The sequence below is a fragment of the Mesoplodon mirus genome, assembly GCF_964341445.2.
Source record: "Mesoplodon mirus genome assembly, chromosome: 18".
Classification (NCBI taxonomy): Eukaryota; Metazoa; Chordata; class Mammalia; order Artiodactyla; family Ziphiidae; genus Mesoplodon; species Mesoplodon mirus.
This window is the reverse complement of record NC_138994.1, coordinates 49,968,467-49,995,672: the sequence shown is the minus strand read 5'-3', so window position 1 is coordinate 49,995,672 and position 27,206 is coordinate 49,968,467. Positions and strand designations below refer to the sequence as shown.

Genomic DNA, 27,206 nt, shown 5'->3' with positions numbered 1-27,206 from the left:
GCGGTACGCGGGCCTCTCACTGTTGTGGCCTCTCCCGTTGCGGAGCACAGGCTCCGGACGCACAGACTCAGCAGCCATGCGTCACGGGCCTAACCGCTCCGCAGCATGTGGGATCTTCCCAGACCAGGGCTCGAACCCGTGTCCCCTGCATCGGCAGGCAGACTCTCAACCACTGCGCCACCAGGGAAGCCCTAAATTCAATTTTTAAAGGATATTTTATATCATTACTCTTACTGGGAAATTAGTATCACTTGCGTGAAATGAAGGTAATTCTAAAAAGAAATACTGTATAAAAACAAAATTAAGTTATTGAAATCTAGCTAGACTCTGTTTCCTATTGAAGGCTTAGAACCTGAGGTCGGTTCTTTCTTCTTATAAAGCAGGCATTAAGGAGATGTTAAAGAATCACCTATCGGAGACTTCCTCCTTAAAGGGATTGCACAGACTGGAGTGTCTTTGTGTCATCTTCAGCTGTTCACTGCCATCTGTGGGTGTTTGCAGAGCCTTCAGCTGTTTGCAGAGCCTGCCACTGTGGGTAGAACCTTTTGATCAGGCAGGGCCACTCAGTGTTTTAAGCCTGTCACGATTGCAGAGCTTGCTACTATTTTCAGCTTTGCTTTCTATTTTTTAAAAAATGATTAAAGTTTTAATTTTTTGATATTTGTAAATTTACATGCTGTTGTATTAATAAGAAATAATACAGAGAGATCTTGTGTACCCTTCATGCAGTTTCCCCCAAAGGTAATGTCTTATAAAATGATAGTACAGTATCACAGCTGGGATACTGATGGTGATAAAATCCACAGATCTTATTCAGATTTCCCCAATTTTACACATACTCATTTGTGGCATGTCTGTGAATTATATTCCATTGTATGGATATATCACATTTTGTTTATCCATTTGTTAGTCGTCGTATATAATTTTATCACACATGTAGGTTCCACAGTCAAGATATGGAAGAGTTCCACCAACACTAGGATCCTGGTGTGGCTCATGCTTTTATAACCATGCTAACCTCCCTCCTGCCTCCACACTCCCTTTCCCAGCTCCAGTCCCTAACCCCTGGCAACTGCTGATCTGTTCTCCAATTTCTAGAACTTTGTCATTTCAAAAATGTTGTATAAAAGGAATCATACAATATATAACCTTTGGGGATTGGCTTTTCTCCACCCAGCAAGATTCATCCAAGTTTCTGAGTGTATCAATGGTTCGTTGCTTTTCATTGCTGAGTAGTGTTCCATGGTATACCTAGATGTACCACAGTCTGTGTAACCATTCACCTATTGAGGGATAGACATCTGGATTGTCTCCAGTTTGGGGCTATTATGGATAAAGCCACTGTGAACATTTATATATGGTTTTTATGTGAGCAGAAGTTTTCATTTCTCTGGGATAAATATTTAGGAGTGCCATTGCCTGGTTGTATGGTGATTATATGTTTAGTTTTGTAAGAAACTGCCAAGCTGTTTTCTAGTGTGGTTGTTCCATTTTGCATTCCTACCAGCAATGTGTGAGTGATCCATTTTCTCTACATCCTTGCCACCATTTGGTGTGGTTACTATTTTTCATTTTAGCTATTCTGATAGATGTGTAGTGAGATCTCATTATGGTTTTAACTTGCATTTCTCTAACAGCTAATGACATTGAACATCTTTTCTAATTGAACATCCTACTTGCCATTTGTATATCCTCTTGAGTGAAATGACGGTTCATGTCTTTTGACCATTTTCTAATTGGATTTTTTTTACTGTTGAGTTTAAAATTTTTAAATAACAGCTTTATTGAGGTATAACTGACATACCATACAATTCACAATTGCATGTGATTTATATCTCAGTAAAGTGTACCATTTAGTGGTTTGTGCTATGTTCACAGAATTGTGCAACTATCACCACTAACTTCAGAAAATTTTCACCACCCCTAAAAGAAACTCCATTCCCATTAGCAGTCACTCCCATCATCATCATACTCTGTAGCTCCTGTCAGCCACAAATCTATTTCTGTCTCTATGGATTTGCCTGTTCTGGACATTTCATATAAATGGAATCATAATATGTGGCCTTCAATGTCTAGTTCTTTTACTTAGCATAATGTTTTCAAGGTTCATTCATGTTGTGCAATGAATCAGAACTTTATTCTTTTTTATGGATGAATTATATTCCATTGTATGGATATATCACATTTTGTTTATCCATTTGTTAGTTAATGGACGTTTTGATTGTTTCTACTTTGGGGCTATTATGAATAATGCTGTTACTAATATTCGTGTACAAGTTTTTTTGTATGGACTTTTGTTTTCATTTCTCATTTCTTAGGAGTGGAATTGCTGGATCATATGGTAACTCTATGCTTAGTTTTTTTGTTTGTTTTTTTTTTGTGGTATGTGGGCCTCTCACTGTTGTGACCTCTCCTGTTGTGTAGCACAGGCTCTGGACGCGCAGGGTCAGCGGCCATGGCTCACGGGCCCAGCCACTCCGCCGCATGTGGGATCTTCCCAGACTGGGGCACGAACCCGTGTCCCCTGCATCGGCAGGCAGACTCTCAACCACTGCGCCACCAGGGAAGCCCTATGCTTAGTTTTTTGAGGAACTGCCAGGTTATTTTCCAAAGAGATGGCACCATTTTACATTCCCACCAGCAACATAAGCGGGTTTTGATTTTTCCACATCCTCACTGACACGTCTTATTGTCTTTCTTTTTGATTATAGTGTGAGTGGTATCTCATTGTGTTGTTTTTTTTTTTTGTCTGTTTGTTTGTTTTTGGCTGCACCTCGTGACACACGATATCTTAGTTCCCCAACCAGGGATCAAACCTGTGCCCCCTGCATTGGAAGCGTGGAGTCCTAACCACTGGACCGCCAAGGAAGTCCCTCATTGTGGTTTTGATTGCTATTGCGTTTTCAGAGTTCTTTATGTATTTTAGATACGAGTCCTTTGTCAGAAGTCCAACTCTTAATTTTTCATTTTTGGATTGGTTTTCGGTATCAAGTCTAAGAATTCTTTGCTTCAGCTTTGCCTTTTTTTTTTTTTTTAAACTGAGCAGCAGCTTTTGTTCAAATAGAAAGTCCTCATTAACCAGCCCCCAAAATCCAGCTCTGTTGAGTGAGCCTCTATTAGTCCTTCCTCCCGTGGATGACAGAGCCACTGGATGGCAGATGAGGGGGATGGGGAAAGGAAGAAAGGGACCAGGTATCTGGACAATCACATTCCTTCTCTTGGCGGCAACGAGAAGGCTTATTTTTCTGAACTCCTTCCCCTGATTCTGTTTCTCTTTCAGACCCTGGAGGAGGAGCTGTTTGGGAACAGTGAGGAGAGCCCAGCTTTCAAGGAGTTCTTAGATCTGCTGGGAGACACCGTCACGCTGCAGGACTTCAAAGGGTGGGTTTTAGCCAAGTGATGGCTCTGCCCCTATTGATGAGGCCCTAGAGGAAGGGTGAGGGCCGACTGCAGAGTTTCAGGGGGTGGCATGTGAGAGTTAACAACACGTACAAGGAACATGGAATTATTTTTCAGCAAATGATCAACATCCATTGATTGCATCTCGAAGGAATCGGTGGTACAGGGGATAATCCTGAATGGCAGATGGTCGGAAAGGCATTGACTTTTGCCCTCAGGATGCATGATGAAATCGTTCCACCTGAGATTTGCCTTCCTAATTACAGTTGGCTCAGACTGAGAGTAAAATGAATCCACCTTCCCTTCCAGGTGAGCAGGTCAATCACCTGCTAGGCATTCCGGAAAGAGGACCCTATGTAGTTTTGGGGGAAATGACCCATTTTAGATAAGACACAAAAAGAATGGTTAATTAAGTTGGTGCAAATACCGTAATCCCTCTGGCAGGAATCTATGCAACAGTGTATGATTCTCTAAGCGGACAGAAAGAATATTGGGGCTATTTCTTGGAAAGCTCTGGCCTTTGATGTTATTTGGCAAAGGCAACACTTGGGGAGGGCCTTCGAACCTGGCCAGCCTGTTCTCTGCTTTGTGGCTGGCACACGGCTGAGCCCTCAGAATTTCCCACCTCAGCAGCCGCATTACCAGGATGTCCTGACATATGTGAATGCACTAGCTCTGTGTCTGGCATGGAGTAGGTGCTTGATAATCACTTATTTCCACTGCTCCCTTCTCTCCTCCTCTTCCTCCCCCTTCAAGGTCATCACTGCTGTCTGGAGCCAGTCACACATGGGTCAAAATCCCATCCCTGCCACTAATTAGCTCTATGACTTTGAACAAGTGACTTAGCCTCTGCAAGCCTCAGTTTCCTTGTCTATAAAAAGGAAGATAAAGATAGTACTGACCCCACAAGCTTGCTGGAGAATTGAAACAGATAATGCACATGAAGCACCTAGGCCAGTGCCACGCAGAGTAAGCACTGGTCGTCATTGTTATTCTTATTATACCACCTCCCATTGGCTCTGAGATGCCATCCTTATAAGATATATCCTGATTTCAGAGAGGTTAAAATGGGAAAAAATGTTCCATCTTGCAACTGATGAAATAAAGTATATTAAAACCAGGAAGGACCCCAGAGGTCATGTAATCCTATCCCTTTATTTTCAAGAGAAAGGAAACTGAGGCCTGGAGAGATTAAGTGATATGCCCAAGGTCATGTGCTGACTTAGTGGCAGAAGCTGGTCTAGAACCTGAATGGACCTAACTCCTGGCCACATGTGTTTTCTGCCCTATGGGCTGAGCACACTTCTGGCTTGTATTATAGTGCTTGGGGTTGGGGGGACCTGATGTTCAGGATCTGTTTTATTTCATTTTCTTAAAGGAACATGTATCCCACTCCCCTTGCTGAAGATGAGCCACGGCTAGCAGCCATGTTTCTATAAGGGAAGTAGGGGCAGCTCTGAGAAGCCCACCCAGTTCCTTAGTATTTTTTTTTTTTCCTGCCTGCAAGGAGGTAGCCAGGGAAGGGACCTCCTTGGATACCTCCCAGCTGGGTGCTGCTGTGGTGGGGTCTCCATATCCGGGACTGGCTGGGTAGAAGTCAAGCATCTGTCCCCTCTTCTCGCTGACTCCGGATACTCCTGTGGGGCTCACCACCATCCAAAAGGATGGACGGCGGCCCTGGCTCTGGGCTGAGGACCTGGACACAGCCTTGCAGAGAGCAAAGGCTTGTGCCCAGCCTTGGGGGCCACTAGCAGCTGGGACGGCATTTGTCTGGGGTTGTGGATGGACGGACGACCTCTCTTCCCATGGAGTGGAGGGGACACAGCCAAGGCTTGGAATGGAGGTCCTGCCTTCGTCTTTGAAATAGTAATTTATGGTTAGAAGCCAGGGCTCATCTGCTCAGAAGATTATCTGCTTTCCAAACATCATAGTCTCTGCCCTCAACTCTTCCACATCTTCTCTCATTCTCCTGCCCCCATGTCCTTAGGGAAGGTTGTACCAAGTTGCCCACTTCCCTTCTCTCTCTTTCTCTCTCTTCCCCTGGCACTTTCCCGTTCCCCTGACAGTTTCCGAGGAGGCCTGGATGTGACCCATGGACAGACGGGGGTGGAATCAGTGTACACGATATTCCGGGACAGGGAGATCATGTTTCACGTCTCCACAAAGCTGCCGTTTACCGAGGGAGACACCCAGCAGGTAACCGGGTTCCGGATGGCTTCGGGAGCCTGGGGCGTGTGAGGTGAAAGCCTGCGTCTGGTCTCCCTGGAGAACCGAGGCCGCCTTCCCCATTTTCATAATCAAGAAGCCCGTCTGTTCAACTTTGTTCCTTTTATCAAAACCTGAACTACTGTGTTATTCCACCAAGGCCGCAGGTCAGCAGCCTGTGTGGGGGGCGGGACAGGGCTCCTGGTTATCCCACTGTGACTGATGGGGAAACAGTGGTTAAAAGATTGTTTCCCAGGTGATCAGGGGCAGAGCTGTGAGCAGAGCCCAGGTGCCCTGATCGTGTAGGCTGGTGATAAAAGAGTACATGACGGGATCTGCAGGTGGTGGCTTGAAGCCAGCTCTGCCACTGAGGGGTATGTGACTCTGGGCAAGCTGGTAATCTTGTGTCCTCATTTGCCTCATCTGTAAAATGGGGATAACACCACGTACATTAGAGGGTTGTGGTGGGAATCACATAAGGTTCTGATTGTAGGGTTCAGTACGATGCCTGGCTTGTGGCAGGCTTCCTACCTCATGACTGTTCACTGTCCAGGCCACTCTTCCTGGCCCAGAGACGTCAAGCTGGTTATTGCATGTGACATCCCCACACCCCTGTCCAGCTTGTCTAGTCATACAGCCTTACCTCTTAGGACACCTGCCATGGGCAGGAATCCAGCCTTTTCCTTGACTGGAGAACCCTGAATGAGACCTCTGCTTCCAGTGTATTCCTCTTTTCCCTCTCATTTGCTGCTTCTGACAGCTGCATGTCCCTGGGGAGGACCTGGCTTTTTTTTCTCATTGAGCCCTGAAACCAGCAGCTGGTCCCTGGCTGTGGTCCCATTTGCCCCGTCCCACTCTTTGTACCATTTCAGTCTCCAGGAAGATAAGGAAGGAAGTAGGCCTTTCACCAAACTCGGACCCATTTGTTTCTGAGCAGGGAACCCAGGAGGGAGCACAGATGTAATATTGTAAACATAGAGCCTGGCTTCTTAGGAAAAAAGGAAATTGGCAAAGGAGACTGCAGTTTGGCTCTAAAATAACTACTGAATGTTCCAGAAGCAAATAGGAGCAGGATTCCTTTTATACCCAAAGTAGGTTTTCTCTCAGTGTTTTACCTTCAGCTCTTCCCTCACGGCCTCCCTCACCCACTGCCCCAGCCTAAGACTGAGGGCTCTTCTCTGCCTGGCTTGTTCTCAGTGTCACCTGTTAAGTAGGATGTGCACAGAGCTTAGCTCTCAGCAAGGACTGCATACATGTTAATTTCTCTTCCTAAGAAATGGGATGGTGTGTGTGCTATAAGTGAGACAATTTGTAAAAGTGCCCAGCACAGGGCTTAGTATACAGCAGGTGCTCAGTAAGTGAGAAACTCAGTGGGAAACAGAACTTGTGTGCAGTAGGTGTTTAATAAAGGAACAAAGTGTAGGTAAGCACCTAGCCTGGATTTGGTATACAAGAGGGCCTTAACATTTGAAATCTTGCATGGGAACAGCCCAGTATGGTTCCTGGCACACAGTAGGTGCTTGGGGATTGAGATCACCTGTGACAGCACCTGGCAGAGCTTGGGGTGCTGAATCGGGGTTGTATTTCTCTCTCCCCCATGACCTCCACCAAGCCAGGTTGCCCGTATTTCTCTGAGCATGGTTCTTCTCCCTTCTGGTGTAGGATGATCTGCCCCCTCCTTCCTGCTCATCCACATTTCCAAGTGCTCCCTTCTCTCCCAGTCTCCTCTTCCAGGAAGCCCTCTCAGATTGCTACCAGGCCTCTGATTTTGCCCTCTTCTCTGCCCCCATAGTGTCAGGCACTTTGTGGGTAGCGGCTGATTTAGCATTTGCTGGCTGGTGGCTTTGTTAGTGTTCTCAGGTGGCTCCACCTGTGTTTGTGTCTCTCCCAGATCAATTACAAGCTCTCCCAGGGCAAAACCCGGCCTCACTTTTTTTTTTTTTTTTGCGGTACGCGGGCCTCTTACTGTTGTGGCCTCTCCCGTTGCGGAGCACAGGCTCCGGACGCGCAGGCTCCGTGGCCATGGCTCACGGGCCCAGCCACTCCGCGGCATGTGGGATCTTCCCGGACCGGGGCACGAACCCGTGTCCCCTGCATTGGCAGGCGGACTCTCAACCACTGCGCCACCAGCGAAGCCCCCGGCCTCACTTTTTAACTAGTCTCCGCGAGTCCTGAGTCAGGGCTACCTCTACGTGCTGTAGAGCTCAGTAAGAAGCTTGCCAGCCTCTTCCTGACAACGTAGGCATTTTCCTCATTTTTTTCCTTTTTAGTGGCTTCTAGAGATTGAAAGAAAAAGCTCCTTGGAGAGAGAGGTCTCAGCGTTCCGGGGTTTATGTACAATGACAGAATAATGAGGAATTTCCTATATAGACCTATTCTGTTTTCAGGATGTTCCTAACTGGCTTATAACAATGGAACACTTTTTGATTAGCTCCAGAGAAAGAGACACATTGGGAATGACATTGTGGCCATCATCTTCCAAGAAGAAAACACACCGTTTGTCCCAGATATGATTGCCTCCAACTTCTTACATGCCTACATTGTTGTGCAGGCTGAGAACGCAGGCACGGAGACCCCATCCTACAAGGTAAGGAGAAAGTCCCGTCGGAGGAGGTGGTGGGCCCAGGCACCTCACCACACTTCATGGACTCAGCGACATCGGGCAACACCATGTCTCAGTGGCCCCTCAGACCATCCTCCAAAACGTGATAGATTTCCCATGAGTTCTCGGGTTTCTGGGGTTTGCGAGCTAAATTCTTGGAGAGCACCTTCTGAGGTCACCTCATCCATCTTGCTGCCTTCAGGTTCACAGCCTCTAACTCAAGGCTTGAGAAACACTCTGTGTCCCTACGTGGAATCTGGTAATGCCATTTGCTAGAGCAAGGCAGCGCCAGAGGAGAGCAGAAAAGAGAAAGTGGAGAGACTGTCAGGAAAAGGGAGAGGAGGAAGGTGGTAACAAACAAAGGGAAGGAAGGAAAGTGAGAGATGTTCATGGTGAGAAGGGTGGAGAGCAGGGTAGACCCTGGCCACTGGGTGGGCCCCTCTGGTTTAGCCATTCTGGGCAAATGATCTTAATGTGAAGACTCCCAGGGAGGTGGGGTTGTGAGCATCTGGGTCTAAACCTCCTGACCCATTCGTGGGCTTTCACACTGGCTCAGAACCTTCACGGATGTAGATGAGCCTCAGCTGCCCTCACCCTGTCCCCTCCTGATGGCTGTGTCGCTCACCCTCTCCTTTGCTTCTCCATGAGGAACGAGTCCAACCTCCTGGGTAACAGTTTCTCTGTATCACAGTGGTGTTGGGGGGCATGGGACCCAAGGGAGATAGACTGAGGCAGGGTTTTTAAAGTGGGTGTTAGATAGGTTTTGCTATGTATTCCTTGTAGATAAGTGCAAAATGTGGAGTTCCCATGCTTCTTTGTGTTTTCTGGGGAGAGAAGCCATAGCTCAAATTCTCAGAGAACTCCCTGTTCCCCACGGCGTTAGGGGAGGGAGAGGAGCCTGGAAGAGGACACCATAGGCCTGAAATGTTTCCTATATAATAACTTAGGCCAGTGCTGGTCCCTGGGGTTCATGAGGCCATACCACTTCATAGCCATCTTTCCAGAATATCAATTTTGCTTGAATATTTTGGGAAAGAAAAATGATGTTATATCATTGTTATATCAGCCCAAACCCAGGTGTGTGAAGTGCGAAATTCACATCAGCTTTAAAGCCAAATAGGAGGCTTCTAAAACAAAACAAAAAAACCCCCTCTGTCTTGCTGAGGAGCTGATTCCTTTATATGCCCACGTTCATCCTCCTCTGTCATGGAGCAGTCTTAGCTGAAAAGATGGAGAAGCCATGGTTTGGGTGTTTCCTTCAAGGCTTTCACCAACGGGGACATTCATTTCAAACAACCGGTTGATTAATTTGTTGGTGGAAGCGAGTGTCCTCGTTCAGTGCCTGCTGTGTGGGCACTTGGAAGTGACATAAAGAACCAGCTTCAGGGAAGGGATATAAGAGGCTGTGAGGCAGTTCAGCCACTGGGTCACTCAGACAGCCACCTGGTTCTTTTAACGGCCAGCGGTGGCAGAGGCGGATCCTCAGAGTAAAGCTGTGGGATAGGAGGGCTCCCAAGGGATAGGAGGGCTCCCAAGGCCTGCCGGGCAGTCATGTGTGTACGTGTGGCTCATCTGCTGGGCCTCTGCCGGCAGAATGAGGCCTCTCGTGGACGTCTAGTATTTGCTTTTAGTTCCTGATAGGAAATGGAGTTCAGCTAGCTGCCTCTCCACTTTCCAAGAGCTTTTGTAGAGTAGGAAAATACGAAAGAGAAAAATCAGAGATCCAAGAAAGCAGCACCCCACCTCCAGCGTTGATGCCAGAAGTCTTTACCAAGTCACCCTAGCCACCGTTTCTGGTCCAGGGAAAAGCACTGTCCTCAGAGAGGTGGTGAGAAGCAGAGCTCACAGGGAGAGCGGGGCTGTCCCTGTGATGTGGGACCTTGGGCTCCGCCTGCCAGGCAAACATCGAAGCTGGAGGGCAAGACCTGTGAGTGGGGCTGGGTCGGGGGGCAGAGGGCAGGGAGGGAGGTCAGCCTTTCAAGGTGCTCCCCAAAGGTCTGTCCATCCACGGCCCCAGCAGCACCCCAGTGATGGGCAGGCTGAGGCGGACATGGTTAGATCCCTCAGGGGGGTCCAGGTGACACGGGACCTTAGCTGACCCCTGTGGGCTTAGGGGCTATGGCAAAGGGGGGTGAGATTTCCTTGGGGGCTGGGCAGTGCCCCAGGGGGCCCCCACTGGGGAGGACAAACAACAGGGAAGAAGAGGAAGGGGTGAAGGACAGGGGTGGGAACGTGCAGGAAAGTGTCCCAGACCGAGAGGCTCCGGAATCTGGGGTTCCGGTCCTGGCCTTGCCTCTGACTGCTGTGTGACCTTGGGCCAGTTCCTTCCCTCTCTGGGCTTCTGTTGCCTTCTGTGTGAAATGAGGAAATTGGAGTAGGCAATCTCTGAGCTCTTTCCAGTTCTGACATGCTGAGGAGGGGAAGGAGTGGGAGTTGAGAAAGCGGGGTGTGTGTGTGTGGATTAGAAAGTGGTTTGGGGGAACTCTAGTATTTCAGGTGTACTTTATTAGGTGCAGGTCGGCAGGGAAAATAAAAAAAAACATTGAGTGGCAGTGGTTACCTCTTATTTGATCTGCATTGGACACTGTGCTAGGCCCTTAAGAGCAGTCTTCTTGAATTCTCCCAAGCCTCTGGCCAGGCAAGCCTCCATTGGCCCTGTTTACAGGGGAGCAAATTGAGGCTGAGAGCTTAAGTTTCTTTTTCTTTTTTTGCGGTACGCGGGCCTCTCACTGTTGTGGCCTCTCCCGTTGCGGAGCACAGGCTCCGGACGCGCAGGCTCAGCGGCCATGGCTCACGGGCCCAGCCGCTCCGCGGTATGTGGGATCTTCCCGGACCGGGGCACGAACCCGTGTCCCCTGCATTGGCAGGCGGACTCTCAACCACTGTGCCACCAGAGAAGCCCAGAGCTTAAGTTTCTTAAGGCCTGAGGCCACAGAGCCCAGAAACAGTGGAGCCAGGTCCTGTCCAGGTCTGACTGGGGTCTTCATCACAGAGCTGTCAGAGCAGGTGGGAACTTGGACCCACGATCTGGTGTGTGCATGTAACATCGCATCGAATTATGTTTCAGATGTGAATTTCATCCCCATCCTGCTAGCTTGGAAGGAAATTACAGCTGAGCCATCGCTAGCACTCTCTCCCCACCCTGTCTGAGCTCATCCTACCCCGACTCCTCAAGTTCTGCAAAGGTGTCAGGAATCTTACGGGAAGCAGACCCTGGAGGCGGGTTCCTGTCCATGTGCCCTCTTTCCCTCACTACTGGTCTGCTGCTTGAGCAACCTCGTGGTTCTCTAAGGCTTCCAGGCCATGCTTGGACAGACACGGGGATCTTATGAAGTCTGGAGTCCTCAGAGGCTCCCCGCCTCCCTGGTGTATTCTTATTACTTACACACCCCTGTCTCCTTCCGCTTTCCAGTTCTGGAAGAGTCTCTTCCCCAGAGTCACCTGCTGCCTCTGTCTTTCTAAGCCCTGCCCCCACCCCTGCTGGGAGGCCTTGGCTGGATTTAGAAAACAGGAAGGTGAGGTTGTGTTCAAGCAGCTTCTGCTTTCAGCTCGGCAACCCAACCATCCCCAAGAGGAGGGAATAACAAAGGCCCAGGTGTTTCGATGGAAAGGGGTCAGGAGAGGGAGCGCGTGGGGATAGGGAGTCGCCATCAGAGGAAGGATCCTGTCTCCCGCCTGTCTGACCCGGCTGCTGCAGTGGGCTCGTGGGCGCGTCTGGCTGGGAGACTCGGGTGGATTTAGGAGCTTATCTGCAGCTCCTTACCCAGTTGGCACAGACTACTCCAATGTGAGCCTGAGAAGGAGGGGGCATCGGGGTGGGAAGAGGGGAGAGCTGGGCCTGGCCTCTGGCCTCATCCTCGCCAGCAGCCCGTCAGTGGCCTTCCCCCTCCCTCTCCCCCAATTTTGGCTCCGCGGGTGGAATTCTTGACTTGTGCCACGGGTGCACGGTGGGTGGTGGAGGGGGAACTGTTTGGCAGCTGGAACCAGCCAGAAATCACGTCAGCCAAGCACATACCATTTCCTGACTCTGGGCACTGCCGTGTGGGCCATGAGGACAGTCTTGCCCTTGGGGAGAGAAAGTCATATTGACCAGCCCTCTCCCGCTCCCTTCCCCTGCAGACCCTGGCCGGCCTTTCCTTGGCCTGGCTCCGAGCTGCCTGCTCACCCGGTCTGGCAGACTCTGCATCTGCCCTACTTCACAGGCTGGGGAGGCTGGCGGCATGCCAGGGCTGGGCTCACGTCAGCCGCCGCCGGGGGAGGGAGGGCAGAGTCTCCAGAGAGGTCTGCAGCCTCCGGGGCTGAGAACAGGTGAAACCAGGGCACCTCCGTGCAGAGAGGGAAGAGGGAGGTGTGGGGCCTGTCCCAAGCCTGGGAGACCCTCACACAGAGCGCCTTGGTGTCCTTCCACCCCCAATTCCCAGGCTGGGCCCTGGCGCTCTGTTAGTTCCAGCCTTGCCCGGCCTGACCGACCCTTTGTGTCTGAGACCAGGGCTCCCAAACACCAGTCCACTGACCGCCCAGAAGCTCTCAGGTGCGTTTAATGGTTGCAGATTCCTGGCTCCACCCCAAAGCTGCTGATTCAGTAGGTTTGGGGTGGAGCCCATGCAATTGGTATTTATTTTTAAACGCTTGAAGTGATTCTGACGTCTGGCCAGGTTTGGGAGTCAGTGTTGTCGGAAAGAACCCCAGAGCGGGGTCGGGGTGCTCTGGATTCTCTGTTCATCTCTGGGGCTGATCTCCCGTGTGCCTTTGAGGCTTCACGGCTCTGGGCATCTGTTTCCTCATCAGGAATCCAGGGCTAATAATTCTGCTGGTGCCTTCTCTGTAGGATTAAGCATCCCGGTCGAATGAGATAATGTGATAGCATCTCCTGGGCTCTTGTACTACATTAGAATTAGGGTTCCAGGCTGCTCTTCAGCCCTGTCCAGTCGTCTTGCCAAACTTGGTTCCAGCCTCCAGGAATGCAGATGAGGGTATGGGGATGGCTCCACGCCGTCCAGTCCCACTTCTAGGAACAGTGACTCGGGTGTGCCAATGATGGTTCTTTATTTGTATTCTGGGAAGGGGAGGGGGGAGGAGGGGAGTAGGTCCCCTAGGACCAGGGCTCGGAACTCTCGTCATCCTCAGCTTGGGTCTCCTCCCTCCTGGCCCACACCGAGCCTCTGTGTTTCAGGTCGCAGTCACTGCACGGGAAGACGTGCCTGCCTTCGGCCCACCTCTGCCCAGCCCCCCTGTTTTCCAGAAGGTAAGAAATTCTCCTTTCTGCTCCTCTCATGTCCGAGACTCCAGGTTTCCACACCTGAGTGGCAGTGGTTGCAGGGGGGCTGAAGTGGGCTAGAGCTTTAGGAGAACCTTCAGCAGGGTTGGGGAATCTCCTCACTTGGGGTCTCTCCCCACCTCTCCTTGTGCCGCCAGCCTGGCCCAGCACAGGACCTTTTGTCAGGGTGTTTGATACTGGGGTTGCCTTTCTGCTAAAAGAAGGGTTTTTATGCCATGCTCCAGTCCCTGGAGGCTTGGGCACAGATGGGCTTCCAGTCATGGAAATGCCACTGTGGGTGTGGAGGGTTGGTTTCCCCAGCACCAGGGAAGCTGGTTTCCATGTTAACGTCTTAGCAGGTGGGCTTAGGCTGGGCTAGAAGTGATGAAATGTTGGAAGGGGACCTTTCAGGGGCTCTCCCCAGACCCCCTCTTCTGTCTACCTCTTCCTGTGGCTGAAGCCCTTTGGGCAACAGCTAAGGGTGGGGTGTCTTGTCTGTTCCAGGGCCCGGAGTTCAGGGAGTTTCTCCTCACCAAGCTCACCAATGCAGAGAATGCTTGCTGCAAGTCAGACAAGTTTGCAAAGCTGGAGGTGAGAGCGCGGTTTCCGATCTTCCTCCTGCCCTCCTGGACAGCCTTTCCTGGGGGTCTATCCTTGGGGGCTGTTTAAGGTGAGGAAGCACCATCTTTGCCCCTCTAAACCTTCAGCCTTGTGTTGATATGAAGCTCTTTCTTCTTGCGGGAATTCCATCCAAACTTTAGGTCTAGTCAACCATTCACCAATCATTTCTTGAGCACCTACTGTGCGCTAGGCTCTGTTCTGTTCCCTGGGATACGTGAGGCACAGTTTCTGCCCTTATAGAGCTCATAGGCTGATGGGAGACAGGTATGATGCAGTGAGCTGGACTGTGATGGAGACCAGCACAGAGGCTGCTTCTGCTGATGGGGAATGGAGGGTGTGTTCAGGGAAGGCTTCTTGGAAGAGGTGGCCCTTGAGCTGCTGAGTCTGGATATCTGATGAACCTTTTGCCAGGAGGAAAGAGTGGGGAGGGTTATTCCAGGCATGAGAAACAGCATGAGCAAAGGCCAGGCAGATTCAGAGCCTGATTTTGTGAGGGAGCTGCAGAGGGTTGGATGTAGCCTAAGAAGGATTCATGTGGGGCCTGGAATGGTGGGAGGCCCACCTACAGATGCTAGTTGGGTCAGATCAACTAGAACTAGAGGTGATGTGTACCTAATAAAGTGCAGGAGGAGGTGGGAGAGTGGGTAGATTGAAGGCGAGGAGGGCAGGAAGTGTGACCAGTTAGAAGCTATTACAGGAGTCCAAAAGAGACAGTGACAGTGTGCTTATACCAGGCACAGGAAGTGGTCAGAATCAGGAAGACCTGATGGACTCCAGTATATAAGGGTAGGGGTAAGTGGGATTGGTGGGGTGGCTCTTGGGCCTTTGACTTGGGCTCTTAGCTGACATGGGGACCGCTGGAGATGAGTTCTGTTTGGACCTGCTGATTGGAGGTGCCTGCAAAGGCTGGGTTGTGGAAAGGGCTGGTCCTGGTCTGTGTGAATGGCGCCCCCTGGAGGCTGTATACATAGCCCTGGATGCACATCTGGATGGAGAAGAGCTGCGGGCAGTTGGGTACGTGGAGGCGGCACCTGGGGCAGAGATCTGGGCTAGGAGTCATCAGGGCAGGGCCATGGGAGGGCAGGATGGCCCAGGGAGAAGAGGCAGGGGGCCTGGCCCGGAGCTGTAATGTTAGCTGCAGCATTTGTGGGTGTGGATCTCAGCCTGGATATCGGTCCATACCATTGCCGGGATGCAGTTGGCCAGGATGCAGCCCTTGGGCCAGGTGTCGGGAGCCCCCCAGGGAGAGGGCACAGCTCTGCCGTCAGTGCCAGCTTCACAGCCCCCACCCTCTTCCCTTCCAGGACCGGACGAGGGCCGCCCTCCTGGACAACCTTCACGATGAACTCCACGCCCACACTCAGGCCATGCTGGGACTGGGCCCAGAAGAGGACAAGTTTGAGAATGGGGGCCATGGGGGATTCCTGGAGTCTTTTAAGGTACGGGCACAAGAGCGGCTGGGGATTGCTAGGGCAGGGAGGCGGGGGGGCAAACAAGGGACGACAGCAGGGCAAAGTCCACGTGACCCTGAGACCAGAGCCCGAGTGCCAGCCAGCGGTGGCAGCACCAGCAGGAGCATCACAGATGTTTGCAGAGGGCAGGGGTCTCAGGAAGTGTGAATGGTCAGAGAAGCCAACAGTGTCTCTGGCATCTTCCACATCCTTTCTTTGATCTGGATCATCTCCTCATCAGACTCCTGGAGTCTGGTAAGAAGGAACAGGGGAAGAGTTAGTAGCAGGAGAGGAGCCCGTGCAAACCAAGAACATTCCTGCTTTCATCTGCCTCTTTCTGTGGTTGGGGAGCCCAGGGCAGGATGGCAGGAGCAAGGAAACAAGCCTTAGGAATCTTCAGCAGCCAGTGTGGGAGACTGCAAGGATCATTCCCAGTTGCCAGGGCAATGGAGGACCTGGCCAGCGCTGGTGGGATGGAGTTACAGGCAAGTCCTCGGGGACTTTGCAAAGGGAAGAGCTTTCTAACCAGAGTGAGCTACTAAAATAAGTAGTGAGCTTTCTGTTCCTGGAAGTATTCAAGTAGAGCTTGGACACACACTTAGCCGGCATGGGGTAAAAAAGGTTCATCATCACATGCTTGCCAAGTGCATGTTGTTCCACCCAGCACTTACATCCAGCATCCGATTTGAGGCTGGCTGTAATCCTGTGCAGTTGGCAGCACTTGGGTCTTATTATTTTTCCCTCACACACAGGGGGATAGGCTGAGAGAGGCTGAAGGGCTGCTCAAAACGTTACACCTACAGGAGAGGTAGAACCTTGTTTCAAACCCAGGTTTTCTGGTCTTTAGGTCAGTGTTCTGGATTGCCCATTGCAGAATGATTTGTAAAGCTACCATTTTGGTGGTGGTATGTGTGGGGTGGGGGTTAGACCTGCCTATATTAGAATCCCAGCTCTGTGCGATCCTGGGCATGGTCTTTAAAGTCTCTGAGCTACAGATTTCTTTTCTTTTCTTTTTTTTTTTTTTTACATCTTTATTGGAGTATAATTGCTTTACAATTTTGTGTTAGTTTCTGCTGTACAACAAAGTGAGTCAGCTCTATGTATACATATATTCCCATATTCCCTCCCTCTTGAGCCTCCCTCCCACCTTCCCTATCCCACCCCTCTAGGCTGTCATAAAACATCGAGCTGATCTCCCTGTGCTATGCAGCAGCTTCCCGCTAGCCATCCGTTTTACATTTGGTAGTGTATATATGTCAATTGAGCGACAGATTTCTTATCCACAGCACAGGGGTGATCAATAGGACCTCTGTCATGGAGTCAGTGGGAAGACTCCTTGAAATAATGCCTGGAAAAGTACATGTGGCCTGGAATACAAGAAATGCTCAGTAGAAGTGTTAGCTGTTATTACTGTTTTCATGGAAAGTGAAAGCTTAACATACATATTCCATCGAAAGCCTCATGACTGCCCTCTGTGCCCTGTGAGGAAGGCTATTATTATGGGCATAATAATTTTGGTATGATAATTCATACCCAATTTTAATAATGATGGGTGTGATTTTACATGAGAGGAAACTAAGACTCAAAGTGACAAAGCAATTTGTCCCAAGTCACCCAGCAGACATGGGAGTTGAATCTGGGTTTGCCAGATTCCAAAGCCTGTGTTCTTAACAGCTACATGACACTGCCTCCTGGTTCCCAACTCCATTAAGATTCCACCCATGCTAGCCCAGCCCGGGCAAGCCTGAGGTCTGTCCCTCGCTGCCAGGCTGGACCACAGAGAGCAGGGCAGGGCTCTGATGGCCTAGTTGGGGCCAGCTGCTAAGATTCTTCATGGGAGTGAGGGTAGGGGCTGAGCTGCTCGCCTAGGCTGGTGGGAGATTCCTGGGGCATCTGTTTCAGTTGTGATGGACAGTGGCAGCCAGGATGAAATAGAAATTGGGAAATCAAGAAGAAAGGGGGATGAGGGATAAGAGACGAGATGAAAGGGGAGGAAAGAGGGAGCCAGGTTGGCTAGCCCAGCCGAGAGAGGGGTGAACGTGACACCTGGTCATTAGGAAAACCCTTGTAGGCTCTGCCCCCCATCGTAGCAAGCGTATCAAACCGTTCCCGCATCCCACAGTCAATGTAATTTATGTAAGACTTGAGCTACAGTTGACTAGCTAACCTCATGTTATATTTTGCAGACATGTAATGAAGCAAATTGCTTTCAGTTTTGCAGGTTTCTTTCTGTATTTGGGAGTTAATAATTATTTTTTTCAGATTGCAAATATTTTTATAACCTGGAAAAGCTTGTAGGCTGTGGACAGTGGATAAAATAGCCCAGCAGTTACAGACAGGTTGTGAGTCTAAGGGCCATTTGTCCAGGCCCTTCCCTCCAGCAGGAGAAGTAGTTGATCTGTCCTTGACTCCACAGGGTCTGACTAAAGGGCTTTCCAAGAGAGATGCTTCAAGACTTTATCATCGCTTGTCTTTGATCCTATAATCCAGGGAACTCATCTTTTCAACCCTAAATCCTTCCATCTGTAGGCTGAAGATAGACCCGCTTCTGCATTCTGCTTCCCTGCTTATCTCCGAGGTAGCACTGCGGGGCGAGGGAGGGGATGGTCACAGTCATGCAGTCACGGTCATGGTCAGTCACACAGAGTAAGCCTTCAGAGCCCTGCCGGTTATGATCAGCTTTTCTGCAAACCCTGCTGGGTTTACTCTTTTGCCCTGTCCCTTCCGTCATTGCCCTCACGTCTCCCAAGCTGGCGGCAGGCCAGGCTTAGCAGCATGGAGCCCAGTGGCTTGCGGGATTCTGATGTTTGGGTCTTGCCTGTGGCCAGGCCTGTGGTCTGACCCAGCTCAGGAAACTGTTTCTAGTTTTGGTATTTCTTCGTGCGCCCCTAGGATGGTGCTGTGTGTCAGAATCATTGGCATTCCCTTGGAGTTCCTCACCCAGACCTCCATGGCATCCCGCTTGTAGGAATGGTGCATGAAGTGACTCCAGGAAGAAAAGTTGCACGTTTCATCTCGTTCCTGTCAAATTTTCATCTCACACATTCAGGGAAACATAACTAAGAATTCCCAGGACTAAAAGTGATCTCAGCCATCTCTGCCCTTGCCTCTGGGACTGTTCTTCCCCCACTATCCAGGGCAGTGACCCTCTGTCTCTGTCCCAAGGAGCAGACCCATCACTGCCCTGGGCTGTGCTGCCTGGCACCTCACACTACTTAGATTAGCTCTTCACATCTTACTTCAATCCCACTGGCTCTAATTTAAGCTTTTCTCTCATGAGAAACAGAACCATTGGTTTATGGACATCTACACCTGCTTCTCAAACTGAGGTGCTTGGAGATAGTCTCAGGAATCTGCCAGTTCTACGAACAGTTTAAAATTTAGCATTTTTACTTTGGATGATAATCTAAATATATATTTAGATTAAATATATATTTGCCATTAAACTCACAATTAAAAGACATTTCTATGGAATAAGTAGGTTTATTGCAAACGCAGTCCATGGGACCACTGCTGTTGGAGGTCCGTGGACATATTTTTGGAGTCTTGCAAGAAGAGTTTTCTATATAAAGGAGTGTACATTACTCACCTTTGAAAAATACTGATCTCTAGACAGTTGTTCTCAAATGTCATTCTCAGGCACTGCCAGGTGTTCATGGTGTTTTTATTGGTCCATAATGAAATGAGTGATGCTACTTGATGTATCCACATGCTTTGTACCTAAAACAAATGTGAGCCATGTTTTAAGAAACACTGAGCTAGCCCTGTCCTCTGCTGACCTCATCATGCAGAAAGGGGATGGAGGACCAGGGAGGGGAACGTCACCCAGTGTCATTGGAACTGGGACCACAGCAAGCAGGGACTTGTCAGGTGACTTTCTCCTAGCGTCTGAGGGACGGTTGATAGTTGATGCACTGGTCTGATCTGACCCCTAGTGGCAGGCAAGGAGCACGAGGCTGCAGAAATCCCTGCAGAAGTACCTGCAGACAGGCCAGCCCTGTAGCTCATGGATTGGAGCTCTGGTCTTTCGGGGTGGAGATGCAGAGGGATAGTTCCTTCCCCCGTTGGGCTGCTAGAGGGACAGAAGACCCTGTTCTGGACCTAGTACTTCCTGATTAGGAGCCATCTCAGCAGGACAGCAATTAGCATCTTTCTCTCCAAGGGCCCCTGCCTCTGTTGCTTGCCTGGTACCGATAGGCATGTCCCACCGATAGGCATGTCCCCTTCAGTGCTCATCCCTGTGCACTGTGTCCCTTAAGTTGAGTTTGTTCAATTGAAACACTTCACGAAACCCATTTAAGCAAGCGAGGTTTGTGGTTGACCCAGAGGAGGTGTGCTCCCTCGATGATACCAACTGGTGCTCACCCCCCCTGGTTGAAATGAAGTGACATAGCAGGTACCGAGAAAGTGACTCCCTCTCTCTTTTCTGACTCCCCCAAAGGAGAACTCTTTCGGAGGTAAGCCGGGAGGTGAGCTGAGGGCAGGGAAACCCTGGTGACTGGGGATGGTGATTGGCTGGGAGAAGAGCAAACTGTGAGGACAGGTAGGGACAGCTGTGTGAAATGTGGAATAGACAAGTCTAAGACTCCAGGGGCCAGAAATGGTAAGATTTCAGGTCAGTGCACGGAAGACCTTATCAAAGGTCAGGCTGTCCGCTGCTGGAACAGGCAGCCTTGAAAGCAGTGAGCAGCCTGCTCCTGGGAAGATGCAAGCAGAGGAGTGCTGCACCATGGCCTGGAGGTACAGGGGCTGAGTGGGAGCGGGTCCAGATGGTCCCTGCAGAGCTGATGCCCCTGCAAAGGCTTCACGTGCCTTTTCCCTCCTGCCTCCCTCTTCCCTGCCCTCCGTTCTGGTCTTCACCCTTTACCTGATCTTCTGCCCAGCTTGAAAAGGCTAGTACTTCCGGCTCTATATCACATTGAAACGTGGAATACTTGAGACCTCGTCACTGGGTGATTTTGTCCAAATCAAGCATTATTTTAGGGTTTTGAGGTAGCCACAGTCTCTCTCTCCTTTGGTCCCTAAGCGTGGGGGAGGAGGGCTGACCCTGAGCAAGCAGGTAACACACCAGGTGTCCGGTCATGTGGACACATCCTGTCTCATGTCATCCTCGTGTTTACAGATGAGGGGACTGTCTCCAAAAGGTTCACATACTGTGCTGGGAAGAACCAGCATTCAAACCCCTTCCTGTTTGCTTTGAGCAGCAGATGGCTCCCCTGCACATCCCTGGAATTCCATGTCAGCCCATTATCTCCTCCAGCTTATCTTGTTGACTCAGACAGCAGCACCAAGGGCATTCAAGAAGATTCTTCCCAGACTGCTGGAGATGTTTGGGGGGAGAGGTGCTGAAGCTCCATGGTTTCTGATCACCCTTAGTCCATCAACCAGTTGAACTATATGTTCAATATGAACCACTTTTGGGGATCCTGGCACCCTTCTATCTGGGGCCCAGGTTCTGATTTGGGTCCTGGCTCCATCTCTTACCTGAGGTGTGACCTGGGTAATCTTTTACCTTTAGGGACCTTTTCTTTTATTTATTTATATTTGGCTGTATTGGGTCTTCGTTGCCGCGCGCGGGCTTTCTCTATTTGCGGTGAGCGGGGGCTACTCTTCGTTGCGGTGCGCGGGCTTCTCATTGCAGTGGCTTCTCTTGTTACGGAGCACGGGCTCTAGGCACGTGGGCTTCAGTAATTGAGGCACGTGGGCTCAGTAGCTGTGGCTCGCGGGCCCTAGAGCACAGGCTCAGTAGTTGTGGCGCACGGCTTAGTTGCTCCGTGGCATGTGGGATCTTCCCAGACCAGGGCTCGAACCCATGTCCTGGGTACTGGCAGGAGGATTCTTAACCACTGCGCCACCAGGGAAGTCCCAGGACCTTTTCTATCGGTGCCATCCTCTCTGCATCTCAGAGTGGCAGGATTCAATAGGATCATGTATGTGGAGCTCAGTAGACCAGATACCATCACACAGGGCTTATGACCCATGTCAAATCTTCTCTGGAAAGAGACATCGAGGAACAGATTACAATATAAATGATTAATTGACATGTCATTGTTGATGACTATAGTGGTGGCGGCACATGAGGGCACCAATGGAATGAAATGATGCTGAGATTTATGGAGCGCTTGACTCATTTAAGGAACCTTAATGTTTATCCAGGGACCCCGCAAGAGTGGTACCCCACCTCTCCTGCCCTCAGTTCTCTAAAGGGTTTGTGACTTAATGATCTTTGTGGGATGAAATGAATAGAATGTGCTGGCTGTTTTAACCATGTTGCAGGAAACTGTTGCTAGGTGACTCTGTTCTGTGGTCTAGAAAGGGAGAGAGAGGGAGAGAGATGAGGTCCCTTAAGGGGTGTCTTTGGCTCAGACAGGAGAGCCTAGGTGACATCAGGAATACAAGGCTGGTAGGCTCCATACTTATTTGCAAATGGTCCTCCTTTCTGAATCAGCTTCCCTCGTCAGGACAGAAAGGCAGGCGGGTTGTGGTCCTTGGCTGGGTCAGAGCTTAGAGAATTCCTGACCTTGAGGAGAGACCCCAGGGGTATCTGCTATTTGGGTTGGGAGCAACATTCGTGCTAATTTCTTGGGGCCACCTTGCCATAGACCAGGCTCTTCTCTCGATACTTCAAGGGAGGGAAGGAGGTTAGTTCTTCCACACGAGACCATCTGGAGGTTGGCACGTGGAGAGTGTAAGCTGACACGTGCGTGCGAGTGCGGGAGTGAACCCAGTGAGGATGCGAGCAGCGTCCTTCTATGTCAGTTTTCTGGAGCTGAGGTTCTGCTGGCTCACACAATAAGGAAAATCCACTAGTTCCCTTAAAGCAGGGCCCAAGGTGGCTCACGGTCATCCAGGCTCCTTCCCCTTTCCCCTCTGCCATCCCCTGCTCGTCAGCTTTACCTCTCAGGCTTGACCCCTCACGGCCCCAAGGTGGCTGCTACGGTTTCAGGAGCAGACAAGTCACATCCCTTTGGGGAACATTAAGGAAACCTTTCCTCAAAGCCCCCAGCAGATGTCCCTTCATGTTCCACTGGCAAGGGGATGGGTGATGTGACTACCTTAGATGGATCATGATTTACTCCTTTGTCTCATGGAGGAAGAGGGGGACATTGGATCAATAGTGGCTCTGCCAGCAAGGGATGTGGGGGGAGGGGGATGGCAGCTGTATGTGAGCAACTAGTGATATCCGCATCCGTGTGTCTTTGCACATGGACCTGAGGCCCTGGGGCCTTGGATGAGTAATGAATGCAGGGGGCGCACCCGCGGGCCCTGGGTCTTTAGCATTGCCCTACTTGCAGGAACGGGTCTTGTTCCCCCAGCTGAGTTGTATGTTCTTTGGAGGTAGGGGCTGTGTCTTCCACTTCTTTGACTCCCTTCCCGTTATTCTCCCAGTTCCTGGCACAGTGCCGGGCACACGAGAAGTACGCAACAAATGCTTATGATTAACAATAAGAATAGCCACATTTATGGGGTACTTACGATGTGCCAGGCCCTCTGCTAAGAGCTCTATATGGATGCTCACCACAGCCCCACAGTGTAGATTTCCTCCATCCCATTTCACAAGCAAGTCTCAGAAAAGATGAGGAACCTACCAGGGGCACCAGCTAATGGGTGATGGAGCAGAGACCCCAGATATAAATTCTGGCAGTTGGACCCTGGCACTCCATGCTTGTGACTGCTAAGCTGCACTGCCACCTGGCTGTATTACTGAGTGACTGAATGAGTGATTAAAGGGAAGTGATGGGAGGGTTTGGGGGTTACTAGAGAGAAACTTCCCTTCCTAGACTCTCAGGTCATCGTTGAAGGCCTCCAGAACCGCGGAGCATCATCCACATGGTAGGTAGGATCCTGTGGGACTTCCCTTGTCAGGAAATCCTCCCTTGGGTCGATCTGAGAACTGCCACTGCCCTTGGGTCCAGTTCCAGACCAACGTAGGCCTGCAGGTCCCTCCCTGCTGCTGGCTCAGCGATCTTGATTTTAGCTCTTCTCATCCTTGCATGCTCTGTGACAAGCCCCTGACCTCCTGGACACTTCACTGTTTGCCCACGTACCCTTGGCTCTTCGGTGGCCCTAAGTGGGCCTGAGCAGTTCTGTGCTCCCAGAGACCCCACGCCTCTGCCTGGTCTGAGTGTTCATCTCCTCCATTAGCAGCTGTGCCAGGTTGCAGGCTTGTCTTCACAACCTCTTAAACCTCTGCAAGTGTGCGGGAAGGCTTGATGCACAGAATAGTAAGAGTTCCGTATGGTTCAGCAAGGTGAACATATTCCACGTTGCACAAAGTGCACTTCGGGATGACGGCAGAAGGGATATCCAGTGTTTACACACAGAAGCACGCTTAGCTTTCTGCAAAAAAAGAGTCAAGTTGGGGGATCCTGCATGGAGCACATCATTCACGTTTTAGACGAGGAAGCTGTAGCTTGGAGAGGTGGTAACTAGACCAGGGTCACCTGGGTTTAGTGAGCTGTCCAAACCTCACTTTCCTCACCTGTAAGATGAGGATAACAGCCTTTGTCCACCTTGCTGGGAGCTGGGGCACTGACCCCTCAGACTCGCCCTGGCCGGTGTCCTCGTTCGCCTCTGCCTGCCAAGAGCCACCCATTCCCAGAGCATAGGATGGAATATGTGAAAATTCTCTGCAAACTATAGTGACTGTAGTGTGGGCCACTGAGAGAGAGAGAGAGAGAGAGAGAGAGAGAGAGAGAGAGAGTGTGTGTGTGTGTGTGTGTGTGTGAGAATATGTGTGCACAGGCTGAAGGCTGTGTCTGCAGACCCTGTCAAGTGGGACAGGGTCATCTAAAGGACCAGACTCCAACACTTAGGCCCCTGTCACCTGCTCTCCCCACAGAGGGCCATCCGTGTGCGCAGCCACTCCATGGAGACCATGGTGAGCAGCCAGAAGAAGCAGCATGGCGGGGGCATCCCCGGCAGCCTCAGCGGGGGCATCTCCCATAACAGCATGGAGGTCACCAAGACTACCTTCTCGGTGAGAGCCGCAGGCCCTGGGGCAGCACATGGGTCCTGGGGAGGGTCCCCCAGGCCTCAGTGGGGGAGGCTTGGGCCAGGTGATGAGACCAGTGATGACAGAGGGAAACTGAGGCTGTTTTGGGGGTGAGCCCAGGCCCTGCCCTCTGAAATGGAGCCTCCATCCCAGGCAACGCCTGGGGCTGGCCCAGCCTAGAGGCCCTCCCGTTGTCCTGTTCTCTGAGTTTCCTCAACAACTGGGCCTCCTCCTGAAGGCCAACCCTGCAAAATGGGCCTGAAGCGAGTTTCTTTGCTTGGGAGCTTGGGACCCGTGACTGTGAGAAGAGTGTCCTTGCTTTTTTATTATTAATTATAACAGTAGCTGCCCTCTGGGCACTGAGCTAAGTCACGGACATTATCTCATCCGATCCCGTGACAGCTGTCTGAGGTAGGTATTGATATGTTTGTTCTCCATTCCTCCTTGAGGAAAAGGAGGCCCAGAGGTTTTAAGTAACTTGCTACAGGTCACCCAGGTAAGCTGAAGAGCTGAGATTTGAATGCAGGTCTCCCTGATCCAAAGTCAAAGCTCTTAGTCACTGTGTAGACGGTTCCCAAGGAAAGAGCCTGGCAGGTCTGTGGGTTTGAGTGTGGTCTGCTCACACCAGGGGCTGGCCAGGGAAGGAACCAGTCGGTCCTTTTAAAAAGCAAAGTGACTTTGGATTGGTATAGACTAGTCTTTTCCTTCTTTCTTCCTTTCCTTTTTCCTCTTTTCTTTTTTCTTTTCATAGTGGAACACATCCACCATGATACCAACGATTAGTATTTTAAACGGTCTTGCGTAATTCATTTAACTTACCAAATATTTTCATAGCTGTTATCTTGTTCCTCCCAGAACATCTGTGAAGTGAGCAGGGCAGAGCAGTTATCTTCATTCTGTGGGTGAAGAGACTGAGGCCCAGAGAGTTTTGTCACTTACCCAAGGTTGCATAGCATGTGGATGGCAGAAGTTGGGGCCTGGGTTAGAAGCCTGGTGGGCTCTAGAGATTGGCTGTAGGCTTTTGTCTCCCCCTCCTCAGTCTCCCACCTCTCCGTGGTCCCCCTGTGTGTGGCTGAAGCAGAGCCACGTTGTTGGGGGCTCCCCCTTTGCCCAGGGCTGCGTGTGGACCTGATTCTGCTGCTCCCAATCTGTCTTATTATTGTGACACCAGCTTGGACCCATTTCTTTGTGAGCCGCTGATGGAGAGTCAGGAGCCCTGGGCTCTTGTGCTCACCTTCTGGTGATTTGCTGTTATGACCTCGGCCGAGTCTCCTCGCCCCTCGGCTCAGCAGCTTTTTCGTTGGTAAAGCGTGAGGCTGTACCAGGTCTCTCCCTGGGCTCTCAGCTTTGTGGTTCTCAGTCTGTGACCCCAAGTCATCCTGTCCTTATAAATATGCAGGGCTCTCCTTAGGGTGGCCCCGACCCCATGTTCCTCCAAGAATTCTGGTCTTTGGTAGATTGTTACCTGGGGCCACAAGGTTTGGCTTAAGAACACAGGAAAACATGCTGCAGGTGGCTTGACTCTTAGGGTCCCAGATCCCATTACTAGATCCCAACCTTCCTGGCTGGCTCGCTGTTTTCTGGGATCTCCTCCAGACCAGCTGGGGATTGCAGGACCTATTGTAGGCCAGAAAGGGGGCTAAGAGGAAGGAAAGCTGGGTTTGGGGATGTGGTCAGCACTCATTCTGGCGGTTTCATTGACAGCCTCCGGTGGCAGTGGCAACAGCGAAGAACCAGTCACGGAGCCCCATCAAGCGGAGGTCGGGGCTCTTCCCCCGTCTGCACACGGGCTCTGAAGGCCAAGGGGACAGCCGGACACGATGGTAACTGTCCCTTGTGGGGTTTGTCAGCTCTCACCACTGCTGCAGCCGTCAGGTGCCATCCTTGGGGAGGGCTTTGCGTAGGTTCAGGAGATGCCTTCCTTTTTACCCTGGTCCCTCCTTCAGGGACCTGCACACCCCCGTCCGCCACTCAGCTCCTTATCCACCGAGGCACACTGGCCTGGTCTCTGCACTGGACTTTCCAAAGTTCTCCTTGTTGCCTTTTGACCCAAACTAGAAACATTGCTTGGATTCTTTTTTTTCTTTGCCTCCTTTTTCAGTGCTTACACAAATGTCCGCTCTTATGGAAACCTTCCCTGATTCTACCAGGCGGAGTTCATCAAACTTTCCTCTGGGCTTCTAGAATGTTCTCTCTCTCTCTCTCTTTTTTTTTTTTTTTTGCGGTACGTGGGCCCCTCACTGTTGTGGCCTCTCCCGTTGCGGAGCACAGGCTCCAGACGCGCAGGCTCAGCAGCCATGGCTCACGGGCCCAGCCGCTCCGCAGCATGTGGGATCTTCCCGGACCGGGGCACGAACCCGTGTCCCCTGCCTCGGCAGGCGGACTCTCAACCACTGCGCCACCAGGGAAGCCCTCTCTCTCTCTTTTTTAAAGCAACTCTCATATTGCATCATACTTAACCAGTTCCTGCTAATGGTCTTTCTGATCCTTTCATCACTGAGCCCTCTTGTCATTTAATTCGGCAAGCAGCATCGCTGAGTGCCTGCTGTGTGCTGGGCTCAGTGCTCTGACAGAGCTACAGAAGATGCAAACCTGCCTTCCAGAAGCTTACAGTCTTGTGAGGGAAAGGGAGGCTTTTAGGCTGATGTCCAGGCCTCCAAGTTGTCTGTCTGCAGC

The 27,206-nt window shown here is 50.9% G+C and overlaps 1 protein-coding gene across 1 annotated transcript in view; it reads left to right on the top strand.

The window, feature by feature from the left end:
• RAP1GAP2 (RAP1 GTPase activating protein 2) overlaps nucleotides 1–27,206 on the top strand; it is a 186,742-nt gene that overhangs the window by 147,048 nt on the left and 12,488 nt on the right. Inside the window, exons 12-19 of the mRNA XM_082605378.1 lie at nucleotides 3,281–3,381; nucleotides 5,466–5,595; nucleotides 8,036–8,191; nucleotides 13,380–13,451; nucleotides 13,968–14,054; nucleotides 15,389–15,523; nucleotides 24,378–24,515; nucleotides 26,235–26,353. Coding sequence (XP_082461504.1) covers nucleotides 3,281–3,381; nucleotides 5,466–5,595; nucleotides 8,036–8,191; nucleotides 13,380–13,451; nucleotides 13,968–14,054; nucleotides 15,389–15,523; nucleotides 24,378–24,515; nucleotides 26,235–26,353 — 938 coding nt within the window. The remainder of the gene's footprint in view (nucleotides 1–3,280; nucleotides 3,382–5,465; nucleotides 5,596–8,035; nucleotides 8,192–13,379; nucleotides 13,452–13,967; nucleotides 14,055–15,388; nucleotides 15,524–24,377; nucleotides 24,516–26,234; nucleotides 26,354–27,206) is intronic.